Source organism: Equus asinus, chromosome 16, assembly GCF_041296235.1.
Source record: "Equus asinus isolate D_3611 breed Donkey chromosome 16, EquAss-T2T_v2, whole genome shotgun sequence".
NCBI classification, from domain to species: Eukaryota; Metazoa; Chordata; class Mammalia; order Perissodactyla; family Equidae; genus Equus; species Equus asinus.
The window spans coordinates 53487-72873 of NC_091805.1; the positions used below are offsets into that span (position 1 = coordinate 53487).

General features: G+C 44.0%; 1 protein-coding gene across 1 annotated transcript in view; it reads right to left on the minus strand.

The window, feature by feature from the left end:
- C16H1orf87 (chromosome 16 C1orf87 homolog) overlaps nt 1-19387 on the minus strand; it is a 74059-nt gene that overhangs the window by 33429 nt on the left and 21243 nt on the right. The window contains 4 exon segments of the mRNA XM_044749144.2: nt 6362-6527; nt 10001-10122; nt 11858-12121; nt 12756-12896. Coding sequence (XP_044605079.2) covers nt 6362-6527; nt 10001-10122; nt 11858-12121; nt 12756-12896 — 693 coding nt within the window.

Sequence of the window (19387 nt, forward strand, 5' to 3'; positions counted from 1 at the left end):
ATTTGATGAATACTTAGTAGGCATTTGTTGAAATGAAGAATAGAAGGAAGAGAGGGGAGAGGAAACAGAAGGGAGAAAGGGGAAAGACAGAAGAGAGTAAAGGAGAGGAAAAGAGAGAAGGGGGAGAGAAGGGAGTGAGGAAGGGAGGAGGAAAGAAGGAAACAAGACTAAGGAAGGAAGGAAAGAAAGAAAGAAGGGAAAAAGAAAGAAAGGAAAAAAGAAAGAAGGAAGGAAGGGGCAAAGAAAGAAGAAAAGAAATGTCTAATTTCATGTTTGGACTAAATAGTAGCTACTATGATTATTTTGTGAGAAAGTTCAGGATAGTGACTGTATTAAGCATAGCTTTTTATTCTGATGCTTTGACCTAATGGAGAGACTGCCCCTCCTAGGGCTATGGATTCCTAAAGTCAGTGAAGAACTGGCTTGAAGATGTGCCTTTCATATGCAAACCAACCACCCCTGTTATTGGGGTTCTCACCCTTGGGCTACTATTTCCCTGCCCTAATCACCCCATGGCCAAGTACCAGGCAACAAAGGACAATCCCTATACCTCAGAGCCCAATGAAATCATTCAAACTAGCCAATCCTAGGCCTGCTCACCTGCCTCGGCAGCACCACAGCTCCTGCCCACACCTCCCCTAATCCCATCTTCCCCCTGGCCTACCTGGTGCTCCCCACATGGCCTATCGGGTGTCCCGTGCCCCTTCTCTTGGGAACTGTGAGTAAAAAACTCTTTTTTCAGTGGAAATCATCTCCTGACCTGTATATCTGACCATACCTAAACAATAATAAAATCCACATTTTAAAACAGTGATAAAAAGCTCATCTTCATTTGTCTTCATGGAAGGAAACAAATCTGGGTTCGAAACTTGCATATGTTACTTACTAGATATAGAGGAGTAATGTCAGGAAAGCTTAAAAGAGGAAAAAATGTTGATTTGAAAAATGAAAAAATGATAAGAGTTTGCCAGAGAATAAGGGTTGGGGAAAATTCCACACAGAAGAAAAGCATGTACAAATAACGAGTGAGAAAGAACCTGTGCCTGTACTTTGAGATTATCAACTCCACCACAGCTTTATATCTCTCCCAGGCTGGGCAGTAATTATCGGCACCTTAGAGGTTCTCTACAAGACAGTGGCTCCCTGAGGGCTGGGATTAGGTTTCATCCATTCTCCTGAAACCATTGCCTAGCACAGTGTTAAAAATAAAGAATCAATAATTACTGAATAAATGAATACATGGATGAACAAGAAAGTAAATGAACGACTTGAAGACACTAAAAAGTGGAGTGTGTTTGGGCAGAGGTTGAAATAAATAAAAAAATAAATTTAGAAAGCTAGAAATTAGTCACATTATGCCATTTTACTCCATTAATAAGAACTGAATTATCCTCATGATTAGAGCATATTAATGTATTTTTAACATTGATATTAAGTGTTTATTCTAAAAACAGTTCATTTACTTCCAGCAACACTGCGTTTTTCTCTAGGCTAAAACGAACAGCAGACTAGAAATATTAACATCAGGGTTCCTAGAAGCAGACTGATTGATAGCTGCTGAGAACTGACTGCTAACCGCTGTAGAGGAGCAACAGAAACGTCTACCAGAAACTCCTGGCCATTTAGTGGGACTCAGGGTTACTACTGAAATCCTTTAAAATATGAATATTCATAATTGTGACCATTGTTAATAAAAAAAGTTTGATTATGTGTAGTTTCTTCTGCTTAATAAGGAATTTTTAAGTTAAATGTAAATAAAATATCTATGTTATTTAGAAAATGACATATGAAATAAATATTCATTTCCCCAAAATTCTCCTTGAAAGAGGGGTGCGCAGATGCTGTCTCAACTTCCTCTCTCCCCATTTATGGCTCTATTTGCATCTTACTCCATCACTCTACCTAAACTGTGTTTTCCGAGTAGCTAGTAACCTCCACGGTTTCAAACAATGGATGCATTTCAGTCCTAATTATGGATGGTCTCTGCAGCACACGAGGTGGTTGATCACCATCCTTCTATAAAGCTCTCCTATTGGCTTTCTTGACCACTCCCCTGCCACCTTTGATTATTTTGAGTCTCCTTTGTTGGCTTCTCTTTGTCTACCTGCTCCTTAACAATGAGCACCCTCTTCAACTTTCCGTCTCACTTTCCATCATGTCTTTGGGTAATCCTAAATACTCCCATGGCTTCAGCTCCATACTGAAGACTCTTAAATGATCATTTAGCTTTAATCTCTCAACCCAGAGCAACATGTTCAAAACCGAACTCACCATCCCTTCCTCTTCCCCTCCAACTTGTCATCCACCAAGTTGACGAAGCCAGAACCTTGGGAGTCATTTTTCATTCTTCCTAAGTCAAGGCCCACATCCAGTTAGTCACCAAGACCTACTTTTCTACCTCCTTAACATCTCTGTCTCTTCTGTTATTGCCCTAGTGTCAACCCTCACAATGCCTCGCTTGAATTATTGTAACAGCCTGCTGAAGGGCCTCCTGCTCTAATTCTCCACATTCTATTAGAATGCTCTTTTCAAATTTCAGATTTGATCATATCATTCACTTATTTAATATCCTTCAATGATTCCTTTGGGCCTTCATACTCCTTAGAAAGACCCTTCATAGATTGGCTCCTACTTTCCATTCTAACATCAGCTCGAGCAGTGTCTCCCACCATCCCCAGCCACCGTACGTTCACTATGTTCTGCCTGTATGAATGACTTGCAGTTCCTTGAATTAGCCATACTCTCTCTCATTTCAGCGCCATTCCACACTGTTCCTTTTACCTAGAACACTTTTCTCATCCCTTCCTCTGCCCCTCTCCCTAATTCTTTGTCAAATTCACCTGTCCTCTAAGATTCAGTATTTGCATCATCTCCTCTGGAGACTTTTTAGACTTTTTGAGCTAGGCTAGTTTGGTTTCCTTCTCTGTGTTCAAAGTTACTGCTATCAATGTATTTGTCACAGAATTGTGACAACATGTTTATAATGTTGCCCTTTTCCTGAGCTCCTGGAGAGCTCAGGAATTGAAATCACAACAGTATCTTGTCCTCAGTGCCTTATCACAGACCTCAGAACACATCGAGTGGTTAATATGTTGAATGGAAGAATAGATTAAACATACCAAATCGTATTGGAAGAAGGGATTGATTTAAAGTTAGTAGAAATAATTTTATAGTTTTAGGGCAGAGTATACTGATATAGAAACAACCAAATACCAAAAAGGAGCCTTTCAAACTGCAGTCCTTGTCACTAGTCCAGAGCCGTAGCTGGAGTCCTTGTCACTAGTCCAGAGCCGTAGCTGGAGTCCTTGTCACTAGTCCAGAGCCGTAGCTGGAGTCCTTGTCACTAGTCCAGAGCCGTAGCTGGAGTCCTTGTCACTAGTCCAGAGCCATAGCTGGAGTCCTTGTCACTAGTCCAGAGCCGTAGCTGGAGTCCTTGTCACTAGTCCAGAGCCGTAGCTGGAGTCCTTGTCACTAGTCCAGAGCCATAGCTGGAGTCTTTGCCACAAGAAGGAACTTCACATTCACAAACCCTGGTCCCTCATTAATGGGACTCGCCCTGGATGATAAGGAGGAAGTTACATGGAAATGAAGCAAAGAGTAATTAGAAGCAGAGCAACCTGTGTTCTAGCTAGTCCATCCTGGGAGGAAGGTCTGGGGGGTTTGGAAGGGGCTGGTGACGTAGAGGCGAAAGAGGACGAGTTCAAGACGTGAAGAATACAGATCATGTCGAAAAATGTTAAACTGAGCCTGCGGACTTGGGAATTTCTTAGGTTCTACAAACCTACTGAATCGATGCCGACTTGGGTAATGGTCAGGGTGGTTAATAAACAAATGTATATGGATCCACGTTGCCTCAGGAGTTCTGCCTGAGGCTGTCATTGCATCAAAGATGTGCTAGAAGAAGAGGATGAGTGAGTCCACAGAATGGGGACAATAGATAATTGAAATGTCTTTATACTGTCCCTTGAGAGTGGTAAAAATTCCATCGATTTGAGTGACAACACCTGTAGATTATCCTTCAGGACTGCATTTATTTATCTGAGAACTTACGATGATCTGTGAACCTCTGAAATGCTGGCAATGAGGACATGCTTTGCCCTCGGGCACAGAATGTGTGGATTTCATGAGAAACTTAAAGAAGCCTGTGATTCTCTCCCTATACCCCCAAGGAGATTAAGAACTACTGATCAAAAAGAAAACCCTCCCAACTCAGACAGCCTTTCCCAGCCACCCTGAAGGCCTGCATCCAGGAGCAAGGATGCTGGGGTGCAACTGCGGTGGCTTTCCGTATCCAGTGTCCCTTGGGCCTCAATGTGCCTCATGTTCCAGGGAAACAGAATTCTATTTTGCATGCCTCCCAGAACTGCAATATACTTTGAGTGAGTTCCAGATGTCTTAAGAGATGCCAGATGGCTCACAAGAGGCAGACCAGCTTCAAGGAAAATGTGCCCCGTTTCCTTGGCTATGAACCACAGACTTAAGCTTTTATGGCCAGCTGTGAGGGGAAGAAGGCTCAAGGTCTGCTCTCATAGCCAGTGCTTGATGTGGCCATCACTCGACCCTGGGAGAGAGCTCCTTCCTCAGGCTGTTTTGAAGTGCTAATTTCACCAAACCCTAATTCTTTCATAGATGGTAGGGAAACTAGTATTTACGGAGTGACTCATATCTCAAACAGTGTGCTAAGTGCCTTCACGTAATTATTCTGTTTAATCCTCACCATAGACGCAGGAGGCAGATATTTGGAACCCAGTTCTTCCAGACAAAAAACCTGAGACTCAAGAGTTTAACAAATTTATTTTGATTTCCAAGTCATTTATGTTCCAATCTACGAGTATCTCCTGACAACTTCTGACTAAGCTTCACTGATGCTGTTATGTAGTTTCCAATCTAACAAAGAATCACTGCTTCTTAGTCTATTTCTACTGATCTTCTTGTGAACATAATGGAGGTCATTTCTGATGTGTGTGATCTCCTCCAGTGTTCCTCTCTTTCTAGTGAAACATGTGCAAATGTAATATTCACAGATACGCACGCACACATGTACCCACTATCACAAGCTGTGCCTCTGCATGGTCAGTTGACTGTATAAATGAAAGAATAGGGAGAGCTGTCAGCGTATTGTGTCCTTCTTCCTCAGCAAACATTGCTTGTTCTTTCAAATTCTCTGACTCTCTCAATTCTAACTCCTGTTTCCCCAGATAAAAGGCATGTTCTAATCTTTCCTACAGGACTTTTTTTTTTGAGGACGATTAGCCCTGAGCTAACATACATGCCAACCTTTACCTATTTTATAGTGGGAAGCCTGCCACAGCATGATTTGATAAGCAGTGCATAGGTCTGCACCCAGGATCCAAGCTGGCGAATCCCGGGCTGCCCAAGTGGAAAGCACGAACTTAACCGCTATGCCACTGGGCCAGCCCGCTCTTTTTTTTTTTTTTCCTACCTATAGTTTCCAATCCCTTATACTCCTTTGAAATTCTAACTCTTGTATCCTGGTCTCAACGGAAACTTTCAGATATCTTCTGCTTAATGGAGTTCCAATACTGGCTCTCAATTTCCAGTACTCTCCTGTACTTTGAATCCTGGCTCTGCCACTTGCTAGCTGTGGCCCTTGGGTGATTCAACTGGCCTCTCTGAGAATCAGTTTTTTTCATTTATTAAATGTGTATTATAAGATCTACCTGGATTTTATTGTTATTTGTAGGTGTTAAGTGGGAGAACATAAGTAAAGTATCTAGGGCAGTGCTTGGTGCTTACTAAGAATCAATAAAGCTTGGTGGTAACAAGTTGTTGTTAACGGAATTGTGGTAATGGGGGCAATTACTATTTCACCTGCATCCAAGGTAGCCCCGCAGCTGGGGTTTGTTTGGCTAAAGACAACATGTGAGTTAACATGGTTCCGGACCCTCTTCCATGAAACACATCTGCACTGTTAATTAATGCTCCAAAACAGCCTCCCAATCTCTATTAGGAGTAAGTCGCAACAGTCCCTAAAATTTGGTGTTCTAAGGAACGGGATATCACAAGCTGACCACCCTGGAATCTGATATCGGGTGTGAGAAATGAACATTTTGCCTTGGAACAATATTTCTTTTCCATTGTCAAATATTATTTGAGTATTGTCATATTCTCTGTTCTTAACATAAAACATAGGCCAGTGTGAGTAATTCCTGGACCAATTCCTCACATTTCACAATTCCTTTTCTATTTGGTTTTTCTCTTCTCGGTCACAGAAAACAAACAATTGTGTAATGTAATTCACAGGCAGATCACAGATCGTAACTGTGACTTCTTACTATAGACCCAGTGCCCCAAGGTGGCTTTTTAGAGATGAACAAGTCTGAAATCTAACTGTGATTACCTTGTTGGGGGGCAGGTAGCCAGAGAATGAGTGATCTTCTTTTCAAAAACTCAGGTTGAGGTTCTCTATGTTGAGTTTGCCATTGGTTGTCCTTCGTGCCATCTCCAAGACGTCCAACAGGCTCCTGTTCCCTTCTGACTGCGAGCTGGGGTCTCGAGGGGCAGTACTGCTCGGCAGGGCAGGGGACAGGCTGTGCAAAGAAGATCCACTCAAAGCCGCTGTGTGTTTTCATACCACATCTCTCATCCCTGATATACACTGTGGAACCAGAGTACCCACCCAGCGAGGCTTCCAAACCTCAGTAACTTGGTCATGGAACTGCATGTGGAGATTTCATAGATTAACTCAAATCCATTCCATTCTAGTGAGCACTACTGTCCCTTCTCCACGAGGCATCAACCAATTCAATCAGAACATAGACCAAGATTGGTAACCCACTCTCTAACTCTTTTTTCCTGGTTGAGAGAAAAAATTACAAGTGACCATAGTAGTTTACTTTACCTGCTTGATCTTATTTTTCCTAAGCCCAGATACTTATCGATGGCAAATCAAATTCCCAAACTCTCCATTGCCATAAGCAAAGCAAAGCAGATCCTGTCAGATCCTATAACCAGGGAACCTATACAGGAGGAAATCCTGAACCAGGTGAACTTCCTGCATTACCCTTGACTCTGCTCTTTGTACCTGGAAAACCCAGAAAAGGTGTGGGTGTAAGTATTCATTTACCATCTGGCATGCAGACGTATGTAATTATTAAGATGGTTTATCTAACTGACTATTCTAACTTTAAATAATAGGTGAAAAACAACAGGGTGACAAAGTGTTACGGTCATTTATTTTACCAACTAGTCTGAGATGTTTATTCATTCCACATTCAGATGTGTGTGTCCTTCCAGGTCCAGATAAACTATCTTCACCTCATTTCCACTGTCTCAACTTAAGGGCCACTTTCCTAGAGGGACATTCTGTGACATCCCCCAAAATCCACTCGTGTGAATCAGTTTCCTGTCAGGGGTGTGCTGGTAAATTTTTAACAACTGAGGTGCCAAAATAAGCCCCCTTTTGTAGCATTACTGATCCTCACGGTGTAGACACGCCCACCATGGCCGATTTCAGGCTATGGGCATGATGTCGCTGAACGAGGAGGAGTTGGGAACTGATGCTCACAGCCGGCCCTTGTGGTGCCCGCACCTCCCTCCTTGATAAACACACAATTTCTTGTTCTTTTCCTTAACAAGTCTCCCCCAAGATGCAGTTGCATCTTTATTTCCCGAGTTACTGATTCGTGTCTGACTTCCCTAGTAGATTGCTCCTAAGATGTAGATGGAGTCTGTTTTGTGACTTATTCTTTCTTGGGGGTCTTGTACAGTACTTGCAATTGGTTATTTTTATATGTATTTAACTTTCCTTAAAGGTCATATTGTATCTCCTTTTTTCCCTGTGACTCTTACTCCAGGTTTGGTCCAAAACTATACTATTCTGAACTACTTGACAATAGCTGCTATTTTCCAAGAGCTTGGCACAGGAAAGGAGGAGTGGCTATTTGTCTTTGTTCTGGTCGCCTGGCATCTGCACCATTCTTCCCTCATCCAGGGAGTCCCCAGATCAGGAGTCCACCTCTCACTCCAGCAGAAGGAAATGCCAGTGATTTGCTTTTCCAGCCTCTCTTTGCTGCTCGGGCATCTGACCCAGGCCTTGCCAAGCAGATGGATCTGTCCCAGATTTGAATCAGAAGTTTTCCTTTCCCTTCCTTTTTCCTCTTCTTGCCACACCAGCTCCTGGGGGTAGGAATTCCTGAGGCCTGGCCAGTGGCTCAGTGCACAGAGTGCTGGGTGGACAGGTGTTGTGTGGAACTCACTTCCTGCAGCTGGTGGGGTTTCCTAGAAAGCCTGCCGCAGTAGTTTATCTCATATAGTCCAGCTCAGGCGATGAGAGCTGCTGCCACTGGTGACACTGGAGGCTCTTAAACATCACAGAGCTGCCCCATTAAAGGTTCTGCCTGACAGAACACGGGAGGACACTTTCCTGAGAGCACATAATTCACAAAGAGATTGGGTTCACTACAGGCCGTCAGTCCCACACTTCCACAAACACACTGTGGGAAGCAGCACCTTCTCTGACGAGTTCAAAATGATCTCTTCATGCACCTTTTTATAGAGCAGACACCCAGATGTCCCCGCAAGTGAAGAGACGCGGGAGGTGCCAGTTACATTCAGTATATATTTGTTGAGCATCTGTCACGTGCCAGGAACTATGCTAGAACTATGCCAGACACAGAGTCGGCCGGGACAGGCACTCTTGCTAGTCTCAAATATCACAGGAGTAATTACACGTACAACGACGTTATGAAGGGATAGGACTAGATATAACTGGTCCAGGGTGCAGGGGAGGCTCCCTGTCTAGGACTCAGGACCCATATCTGCCACCTGGCCGTGTGCCCAGCGCGCAGCTTATGACCTCTCAGGGCCCGGACCTCATGATGTGAATTATGTGGAGTATGATTGATGATTATTATAAACGCCTAGGGCTTCACGGCTCTCAGTGGGGCACTTGCTCCCAGAGTGAGATCTGACTGGTGCACCCACATGGCAGTGTCACTTGCTTGGGGCCGTGAGCCTTTGATGGAGAGACTGGGCCTCTCCAACCTCTGAATTCACTGAGCCCAGCAAAGTGTGCCTGGCAAGCAGCTGGTATCAAACCAACATTTGTCCAATGAAGTGTTTCAGTCAAAAGGGCATCCTACAGAAGGAATCAAGTCTAAGCCTTGGCCCAGGACACCTTTACAGGAAACCCTACCTTTCCCAAGAGTGAAGTGCTAAACCCCATGCCATGGCTCTTAACCACCGTGCCGCGTTGTTTGTACGTGGAGTGTCTTCTGGTAGGATAGTTCAAATAGTAACAAAAACTCGTACGGCACTTACAACGTACCAAGCACTGTTTTTAAGAACTTTGCCTTAATTAACTCAGTTACTCTTACAAATGTAGGAAGTGAAATGAATCTATTATTGCTCCCACTTTACAGTTGGAGAATGGAAGCACAGAGGGGGTGAGTGACTAGCCCAGGCTCACAGATCCATTGAGTGGCAGAGATAAGGGCTGAGCCCAGGCTTCTGGCACGGAGGCTCTGCTCCTCACTGCCACACATCAGCATTTTTCTCAGAGAACACAGAGAGTGTCAGGTCTATCGTGCCTCCCCTCTGATGACACACCTCACAGGCTATTTTGAATCTGAGTCATTTCTGTCCCTGAGACTAAGCGGAAGGGTCACTGATTCCTGTCCCTCAAACCTTTCCTGATGGCGCCTGTGACCCAGGGGTTCACTGACCGAACGTACTTCTGGAATCACACTTCTGGATCAGCTCGACACCAGGACACGTAGTGAGGGTTTCCATTTTCACAAGGTGACCTCATACAAAAGGCACGTGCTTGCCGTTAGGTAACATGGGCAATTGCTGCAAATAGCTTTCCATGCTGCCTGGGACGAGAGAGAGAGAGAGAGAGAGAGAGCTATAAGCACAAGCAAGGCGCTGACGCAGAGCAAAGCGGTTCTGCCTCAGATGCTCTCTGCGGGAACAGCCATCAAGACCCCTGATGGCCCCAGAAGTCCAGGGACAACCTGCCACAAAAAGGAGGTGGCACCTTTGGCTGTGAGGGCGACCACCCTGAGTTCTCCTTGGGCTCCTGTCCACGACTCTCTTGCTTTGCTGTGGGTCATCTGAAGCTGCAACTTTTAAAAACCAGAGGAGTTTTCCATAATTCACCTGAAAATTAAACACAAAACAGAACATCCTCATTCACATGTAAGGGAAAGAGGCCTGCTGAGATAAAATGTATTTGGAAGGTTGTTACTAGTGAAAGTTTTTAAAACAGCTTTAAACATATAGTATCATAATTATGAGTGCTTTTTACCAAAAATTCCTTTTACCTTTTGGACAAGTGGTACAATCATACTTCCTGGTTGCCTAGGGGTTGGGTAGGGCCGTGGGACCAGCTCTGGTCACAATCATGAGTTGTGAGCAGAAGAGACATGTGCTCCTTCTGGGCTGAGGATTAAAGAGCTGACACGAGACTTCCAGAGCTCTCCTTTTGCCCCTCTGCCATCACGCCCAAGAATGTCCCAGAGAGGCTGCCTCGTCGGCCTGGGTTGGAGCTGAGACAGCACAGGAAAGAGCCTGCGGCTGACTCACTGTGGAAATGAAACATGAATGAAAAATAAACTGCCATCGTTTCAAGCCACTGAGACTCTGGGGGTATCCGTTAGTCTAGCATGACTGAGCCTCTGCTCTCTCTCTTTCTCTCACACTTTGCTTATATATTTACCATATATAATAAATGCTTATATTCAGCAGATATATTCAGATTATTTGAGGACAAGGCCTTATTATGCTAAGTGAAAAATCTGAAGACCTTTTTCTTATATGGGAAAGGACTGAAGGAAGTTCATTCATTTCCATTGCTGGGCTGGGTGGCATCCTAGGGACTTGGTGGGCAAAAAACTCCAGGGCAGTGGAGGAGAAGCCGTGGGGGAGGCAAACTAAATAAGGTCCTAATAGAAACTAGGTTTCAGGCCACAGACTGATCAGACTGAAGATTCACAGAGGTTGTACTAATAAGTTGACATTGTATTGCTATTTACTTCTCATAAACACACCAGTAATTCTATTTCTGCAGGTCAGAGATGGGCAGGAGAGAGAGCTAACAGTTATCTGAGCACCTGCTCCCTCCTAGCATAGGACCAGGCAACCACGTCTGTCGGATTACTAAACCCTGGGCCCACCCTTTGGGGTTGGCTTTGCCCTGGTCTCCTGTGGCTGCATACCACTAATGATTTGCCCACTGTTATCACTTCTTCCTGTCTGAGGATATTTTCTGCTAGTTCCCTGAATTTGGCTACACTTGGACCACACTTCACAGTCACCCACAAGGTTGAGCTTGGCCAGTGCAGTGCTCCGAGATCCCGGCCTGTCGCTGGGGAAACGTATCTCTGCCCTGGGTCTGCTGTTAACTCTCCGGTGCCCTGAGCAAGTTCCTGGACCTCTCTGGACCTGTTTCCTAATCCGTATGGTGGCGGTGAGTTATAGTTCAAAGGTACCTCCCACCTCTAACTCCCCAGGGACTGTCGTGACAGATAGGAAATCTTAGTCAAGTTCTCAGTTCTTTCCTCAGGGGCTACCGAGTCATCAGCCTACAAAGGGACTCCAGTGGGAGTCTTGTATCTGTAACCATCCCAAAAGTGTTAAGACCAGACAATGGAAGTTAGGACAGGAAAACCATTTAGAGAAATTAAAGAGGGCTAAAAGGCATAAATCTATTTTCTATTCTAGTCTATTCTGACTGGAAATTTCTACATAAGAATATAAATAAGGCTTTTCTCTTAGGGGCCAAGAGTAAAGGTTATTTTCAAGAAAGAAACTAATCTTTTAATTCTATTACTCTGGTGGTTACAAGTAAAATAAACAAAAGCAATCCACACTTGAAAGAGCAGGATGTCCATACCATTTCAGGAGAGCCCTTCCTGGAAAATCTCTGGCAGAGGATCTTGATGGTGGGTAACTGGAGAGGGACTTCATGCCTCAAGAAGAGGTGGCTCAGCTGAGACTGGAGAAGAAATCCTGAAGAGATAGGGTCCAGGATCTTCAGATCTTTCTGAAGCTTGTCTAACAATCCAGAACTCAGAGGTCGTGGCTGGAGTTCTCTTCTGACCAGGGCTAGAAGGAAAGTGTTGTCTCTCCTTGCTCCACTTGGCCTCTGGCCAACATGCTGACACAACAATAAAAAAATATATAAACGAGCATGGCTCTAAAATAAGATTGCTGAAGCCAAAGCAAGGAAGCAGAAGCAGTGGGGCTAGAAGGAGAGCACCCACTTTCAGGCCTAGCCATGAACAGGACAAGTTGGTAACACTTGAAGGTAAGTATTTAATCTGGGTGTCTTCATTAAATTATAATGTTTCAGGACCTTTTCCTTCAGGAGAAGAAAGGAAGCAATTATTTCAGAGTGCATAGAAGCCTCCTTATCAGTATCTTCTACAAAATCATGTTTTCAATTATATAAGAATTTAGAATAATAAATCTTAGAGATCTACTGAGTTTGGGAGTTCAGTGCTGGGCAGAGCAGACCGAGGATGGTGGCCAGACCCTGAGTTAAGCGGGTGTGTGGTGGCCCTGCCCGAGCTCAGGGACTCTTGAAAAGGAGACTGGAGGGAAGAAGAAGGGAGTCCAAGGTTTGCCTCTGTGCTTCCAGGGAAGCTTCCCGGAAAGCTGCCTGGACGTGTGGAGTCTGATGTCCGTCAGTCCATCCTCAGACTGTCTTATCATCTGCTCCACATCAAAATACACAGTCAACAAATAACAGCCCTTTGTCCACAATAGAAAACAACTCTTACCATACACACCTCAGGCTGGCCAGAGCTGCCCTTTGCCATCTGTTCCAAGGCCCAGTCTCGAAGGTTTCTCCTGGGGAGGCCATGGATACAGGACAGGGACTGGTCTCCAGTCAGCACGGAGCTGCAGTGGACACTTGCCTGGTTGGGAATCTTAAAGAACAAAGACAAATGGTAGTGAGAGGCAGAAGCAGGGAGGGGAAGAGAAAGAGGAAAGCAGGGAGAACATGAGTGAGCCCACCAATTTCTTAAAAACATTCCCAGGTCCTAACGAACTCCAGCCCATGGAGTCGTTGAGTCACTGAGCCCCAGAGAGGAAAGCTTCTCTCCACCACAGTCCCAGCATTGTGCAATTAACATGTGTTCGACAAATACTTAACAATTAGATACTGTTTCATTTGTGCCAGAAAGAAGGATCTGTGACAGACAAAGGAAAAATAGGTAGCAGTATGGTGTTTATAGGCAAATATGGGGTTCTTAGAGATAAGGGTATCCACAGACTGTTTAATGAGCAGGTTCAGGAAAGGCAGCTAAGGAAGTTGTGAGCTTTGTCAAGAATGGAACACAAGAGGGGCGGACCTGGTGGAGTAGTGGTTAAGTTTGTACACTCCACCTCAGCAGCCGGGGTTCGCAGGTTCAGATCCCAGGCGTGGACATACACACAGCTCATCAAGCCGCTCTGTGGTGGCATTCCATATACAAAATAGAGGAGGATTGGCACTAATGTTACCTCAGGGCCAATCTTCCTCACGGAAAATAAATAAATAAAGAATGGAATAGAAGAGATTAAAAAGCCCAGAATATTACATCCCAAGAGCAACGCTATTAAAGGTGTCAACAAAAATAATCCATAACCAATCTATAAATGAAAATTTGGGTGAGTTTATTCTGAGCTTAAATCTTAGGATTATAACCCGGGAGAGTCTTTCCACAAAGGAACAGAGCACTCCAAAGAAGTGGGGGTACATAGGGTGGTTATATACCCTCAAAGAGTATGTTTCACATATGATTGAAATGTCCCTTTTACAATAGTCACGAGGCTGCTCTGTCAGCACAGCGATTGGTGGAAACGGCAGATAGGTCTGCTGTCTTAGTGAACGCTGCAGGGTGGCAGGTGTGTTGCCTCGGGCTGGGGGGAGGTCACAGATGAGCGCTGCAATTGGTTCCCAGCCTAAAGAAAGATGCTTAATCTTTAAGGAAATGCCAACATTGGGAGGGGGAGAGAAGTTGCACCTTTATCTCAAAGGCCTTTTGCTCTTGCCAGAGGGAATCTCTAAAGCAGATATACAATGCATGCTCAATGGCCTCGGTCAGGCCCTTTTGGAAAGACAAGGTCAGGCCGAATTAGGTTTATACCAGATGGCTTCCTCATATATTCCAATATATCCTATTACTTGCCATTTTTATTTGTCAAGGTTACAATAGAATAAATGATGGAGCAAGCATCAATGATAAAATCCCATTCCCTTTTGCCATGGATTATGGTGTAGTAATCATGTTTTCATATTTTCTGTATTTTATGATGGTTTGACATCCTGGTGGGTCTTGCTGACTGGAGGAGATGGAACACAGCTTGCCTGCTGGCTCACCTGTCATATGCAAACCATGAGATCCAGGTCCACACCCTAAGCCACCTCCCTCGCTTGACTCTCACTCCAAGCCAATACTCCCCCTAATCAACCCAGGTCCAGATGCCAGACAACTCAGGATAGCCCGTGCCCAAAGCCCGCTGGGACTTTCAAATTAGCAAGTGCTAAGCTGTGTACCCTGCCCTGCCCTGCCTTTCCCGTGGAAACTCCCGTAAAGTCTGTGCCCTGTGCTTTCCCCTCACTCTTCCTGCCTCCTGACTGATCTTGGTGCTTCCCCGGGTAGCCCAGTGTGGTGTGGCATTCCCCCTTTTCCTGGGAAACTTAAGTAATAAACTCTGCTTTCTTTCTTTTTTTTGGCGAGGAAGATTGTTGCTGAGCTAACATCTGCGCCAATCCTCTTATACTTTGTATATGGGACGCTGCCACAGCCTGGCTTAATGAAGTCCAAACCTGTGAACCCCAGATGCCAAAGTGGAGCATGCAAACTTAACCACTATGCCACTGGGCTGGCCCCTAAACTCTGCTTTTAAAGCCATTTGTCTCTATCACCTTACCACACCTTATTGAAATAAACTGAGACACTTTGTTTTTTTGAGGAAGATTAGCCCCCTGAGGTAACATCTGCTGCTAATCCTCCTCTTTTTGCTGAGGAAGGCTGGCCCTGAGTTAACATCCATGCCCATCTTCCTCTACTTTATATGTAGGACGCCTGCCACAGCATGGCTTGCCAAGCAGTACCATGTCTGTACCCAGGATCCGAACCGGTGAACCCCAGGCCACCGAAGTGGAATGTGTGAACTTAATCGCTGCACCACCAGGCTAGCCCCTACATGGTTCTTTTTAATATCAGGTCATTGACAGGAGACATTGTCACAAGGACTCACTGAAAACTGACTGTCCGTACTCAGAGGATAATCGTTGCATAACCTATTCGTGTGGAGAGGAACCTACAGATGCTTTATGGTCAGGAAGCATTTTAAGAAAAATCATGAGGGTCTTTAGAGTGGGCAGAGTGAGCAAGAGTGGCAGAGAATTCTAGAACAGGCATAGAAATGACAAGACAGTTGTTGGGCACATCTCTGTCAAGGCACCACATAGGTCATTCAGTTTAATCCTTAAACAGCCCTGTAACGGAGGTTCTACTAGCATGGTTTTGTATTTGGAAAGCTGAGTCTTGCAGAAGTTAAGTAACTTTGTTCTTCATTTAAGAAATATTTATGCCTTGCCTAGTCTGGGCCAGACGCTGTGATAGGCCCTATAGTGAACAGAACAGATTTGACCCCTGCTCTCACAGACCTTGCAGACCGTGAGAGGCACAGCAAGCAACTGCAACTGTACAAGACAGGGTGGCAAGGGCCACTGTCGGAGCAGCCTACAGGTCCACCTGACCCGGACTCGGTGGTGCAGGTCTGAGGCGATGACATTTAAGTCTAGGCTTGGAAGACGACATAGATTTCGGTTTCAGCTGGCTGAAGAGTGGAGAGGGAGGAGGAGAAGAGAAGAAGGAAGAGTACAGATGCAGACAAACTCGAAGGAATGCACGTGTGCAGAGAGGGGGGCTGTTCCAGAGCACAGTGTAAGGTTTGGAACAGGCCAAGGGAAGACAGGAGGGGGAGGCAGGGCACAGGCGGCAGAGAGCCTCATGTCTTTTTTTTTTTTTAAAGATTGGCACCTAGGCTAACAACTGTTGCCAATCTTATTTTTTTTTTCCCCAAACCGCCCCCCACCCCCCGATACATAGTTGTATATCTTAGTTGCAGGTCCTTCTAGTTGTGGGATGTAGGACACCGCCTCACCGTGGCCTGACGAGTGGTGCCATGTCCACGCCCAGGATCTGAACCCTGGGCTGCCACAGTGGAGCGCGCGAACTTAACTACTCGCCCACAGAGCTGGCCCCGAGCCTCATGTCTTGTTAGCGTCTGTGCTTTATTCTGAGGATGATGGAGAGCAGGGAAATGTTTTCAGTGGAGCTGACTAGATCAGACTTGCCCGAAATTTGCTCCCTAGCAAATGGTGTGGATAAGACTTGAACTCTACTTTTTACCTCTATCCTAGGATGAGAGAGTCCACGTTCAGCTCACAGAGCAGTTTCTCTCTGTAAAATGTTTGGTTAGGTATTTGAGACATATTGTTCTCAAAACAATATGTTTCTTTGGAAATTACTTGAAATATAAACTATTTCCATTTTCAGTCACTTGTAAATATTTCTCTGCCTCTGAGAGTTGATGCACTTCTCTGCTACAGCATCTAGAGAAGCATTGGTCAATACTTCATCACCCCACGAGCTGAGCTGTGCGTTAGCCCCCTTTACTCCCATTTTAACACCAAAATTCATTGCGTGCCTTTATCTTCAGCATGATAGGCACAGGTGAACACGGCAGGTGTGATTGCTGTCTGCAGAGATCTTTTGTCCCAGGCATCACAGACTACATTTTATGGCCTTACCCATGGAAAGAGGAAAATACATTGTGCTCCCAGAAATGCTGTGAAGAATGAGTGTATGCATTTCAAATAGTTTGTAAATTCTAAAACTATCTTATGCATTGTTTGTTATTTTTTGTGTGTCTCCCTCCAGTTGCGTGTGGACTTCACCTGCCCGGGACAGTCTTGTCCTCTGACTCGCGGCACCAAGAACAAACAGAGAAGCAGCATCTGAGCGCAGACGGCGTCTTGTTCAGGCCAAGGACTCAGAGGGCTCCAGGTCTCTCCCTTCACCGCTATAAATCATCCTGGGCTGCTGTTCTTCACAAGAAAAAGTGTCCCCGAAGTGTCAAAGAAGATAAATGGGGCATTTTCATCAAGAATCCCATGTTTCTGACTTCAGGAGTCGCCAGAGGGCCTACAAAGTCTCTGACACCACAGGCTTCTCTCATTTGCTTTATTATGATCACAACGGACTGCTTGGGGATGACACAGAACCAGAAACAACTGCAAGCAACACTAGTTTTGTGATCTTTACCTAAAAGAACTGGTACAAATAAAGCACAGAAATTTAACACAAATTTAGTAACTTTTCCTGGGGTGTTGCAACTTACAAGTGTTGGAAGTGTAAGCAAGTCTTTTTTAAACCTGGCTTAAAAAAACTATTTTAAGGTAACTATATAGTGGACATCGTGAACACTCTCCTCCAAGACAAGTGAACACAGTAAACTGGCTTGATGCTGTGTAATGCATAGCTGTGACTTGAGAGAAAATTTGCAGAGACGGCATCAAATGCAGATTTGAAAAGTTCTGCTTCATAAACAACTTAGACCAAGGTCTTGATGTGTTCTAGAAAGTTGTTAAATAGCTCAAAAACTGACACTAGTGATAGGGAATACAACCATGAGAAAGATGCATGTGAAAAGTTTAATAGGACTTTTTAAGAAATGTAGAATTGAAAAAAAGTAATATTTCCAAATGTATATACATAAAATGTTATTTCGATATATGCTTTAAATAAACTAATACAATAAATATTAGAATTAATAACGACTATTATATTTATATTTGTAAAAGTTTATATTTTATTTGAAATTTAACTTTTAGTTACAGAAAACTTCAAATGTAGGCACATGTAGCAAGAATAGTAGAATGAAACTCCATATACGCATCACTGAGCTGCAGGACCAGCTGACGTTCTTACTTTATTTACACCCACATGACCCACCACTGGAAATGAAGTGAGCCCCAGACAGTGTACCATTTCATCCACATTTGTTCAGCATTTATCTGTAAAGCAGTAGTTTTCAAAGTGTGGTGCTTGGGCCAAAACCCTCATATCACCTGGAAACTTGTTAGAAATGTGAATTTTTCAGACCCACCCAGACATACTGAATGAGAATCTCTGGGGTCGGGGCCCAAGAGTCTGTGTTTTACTAACCCGTCCAGTACTTCTGATGTCCACTAAAGTTTCAGAACCACTGCCCCAAGGACAAGGACTCTTTTTAAACGTAACCACAAAAACACTATCACACTTCAAAAGTTCTTTATTCTTAACATTAATTCCTTAATATCATCAAATATCCAGGCAGTGTTCAAAATCCCCCAATTATCTAATAAATATTATTTTTATAATTTATTTATTCACAAAGGAACCAAATAAGATCCATATATTGCAATTAGTTGATCTTTCTTACACCTTTTAACACTTCTAGTTCTTCCCACACCCTTTCTTTTTGCAGTTTTTTCCCTCACAATTTATTTGTTGATGAAACTGTTGTGTGTCCTATAGTTTTCCAAAGTCTGGATGTTGTTGCTTGCATCCCTTGCAGGTTTAACAAACCTGACATATATTTCCTGTAAAACAATGGTTAGATCTAGAATTTTGATCACGTTCAACTTCAATCGATTTCAAGAGGATTTTTTCATCCGTGGTGGCCTTTTCCATGGAAACAACCACTGCTGGGCTGTCTTTCTTTTTATGACACTCACAGGCACTGATATTCATTGCTTTAGCCCATTGCTCTTTCTTTGGGGTCTGGAAAACGATGATATTCTTATCCTATCATTACTTCTTATTTATTAACAGGAATACTTCTCTAAAGAGAAACTGACTCCCATGTTATCTAAGATACAGCTTGTGGAGAAAGGCAGACTGAATGAATGCTGCCTTCCTTTACTCACCAGTTTAAAAATAGTTTGTTCCCTAACCTTCCACAGCAGTGACCAAAGAGTTTGTTTTTTAAAGAATCACTATAAATGTATGAATTTAAATATATTTAATGCATGTAAATGTATTACAATTATTTTTTTTATTCATACTTAAAATGTCTCACTTTTTACTAGTGGGAGCCTTAAACTTATTGTTTTCATAGGAGCTATTTTAAATGATATCCTGAGTCTTTCTTTGACAAGACTTGGGAGGTCTTGGTATCTTCGTTGCTTTTGGTGTAACTGGACGCTCCAGGCTTAAAGTTAGAATCAGCGTTTGGAATTTACTGAACACAATGCAGGTGCCAGAGTCAAATCTACAGTCTTGAGCCAAGCCTAGGGAAGTCCAAGTGAAATGAGTAAATGCTGTCTTGGCTCACACTTGCAGATGTGAATATAAATGATTACTGATACCAACCACTC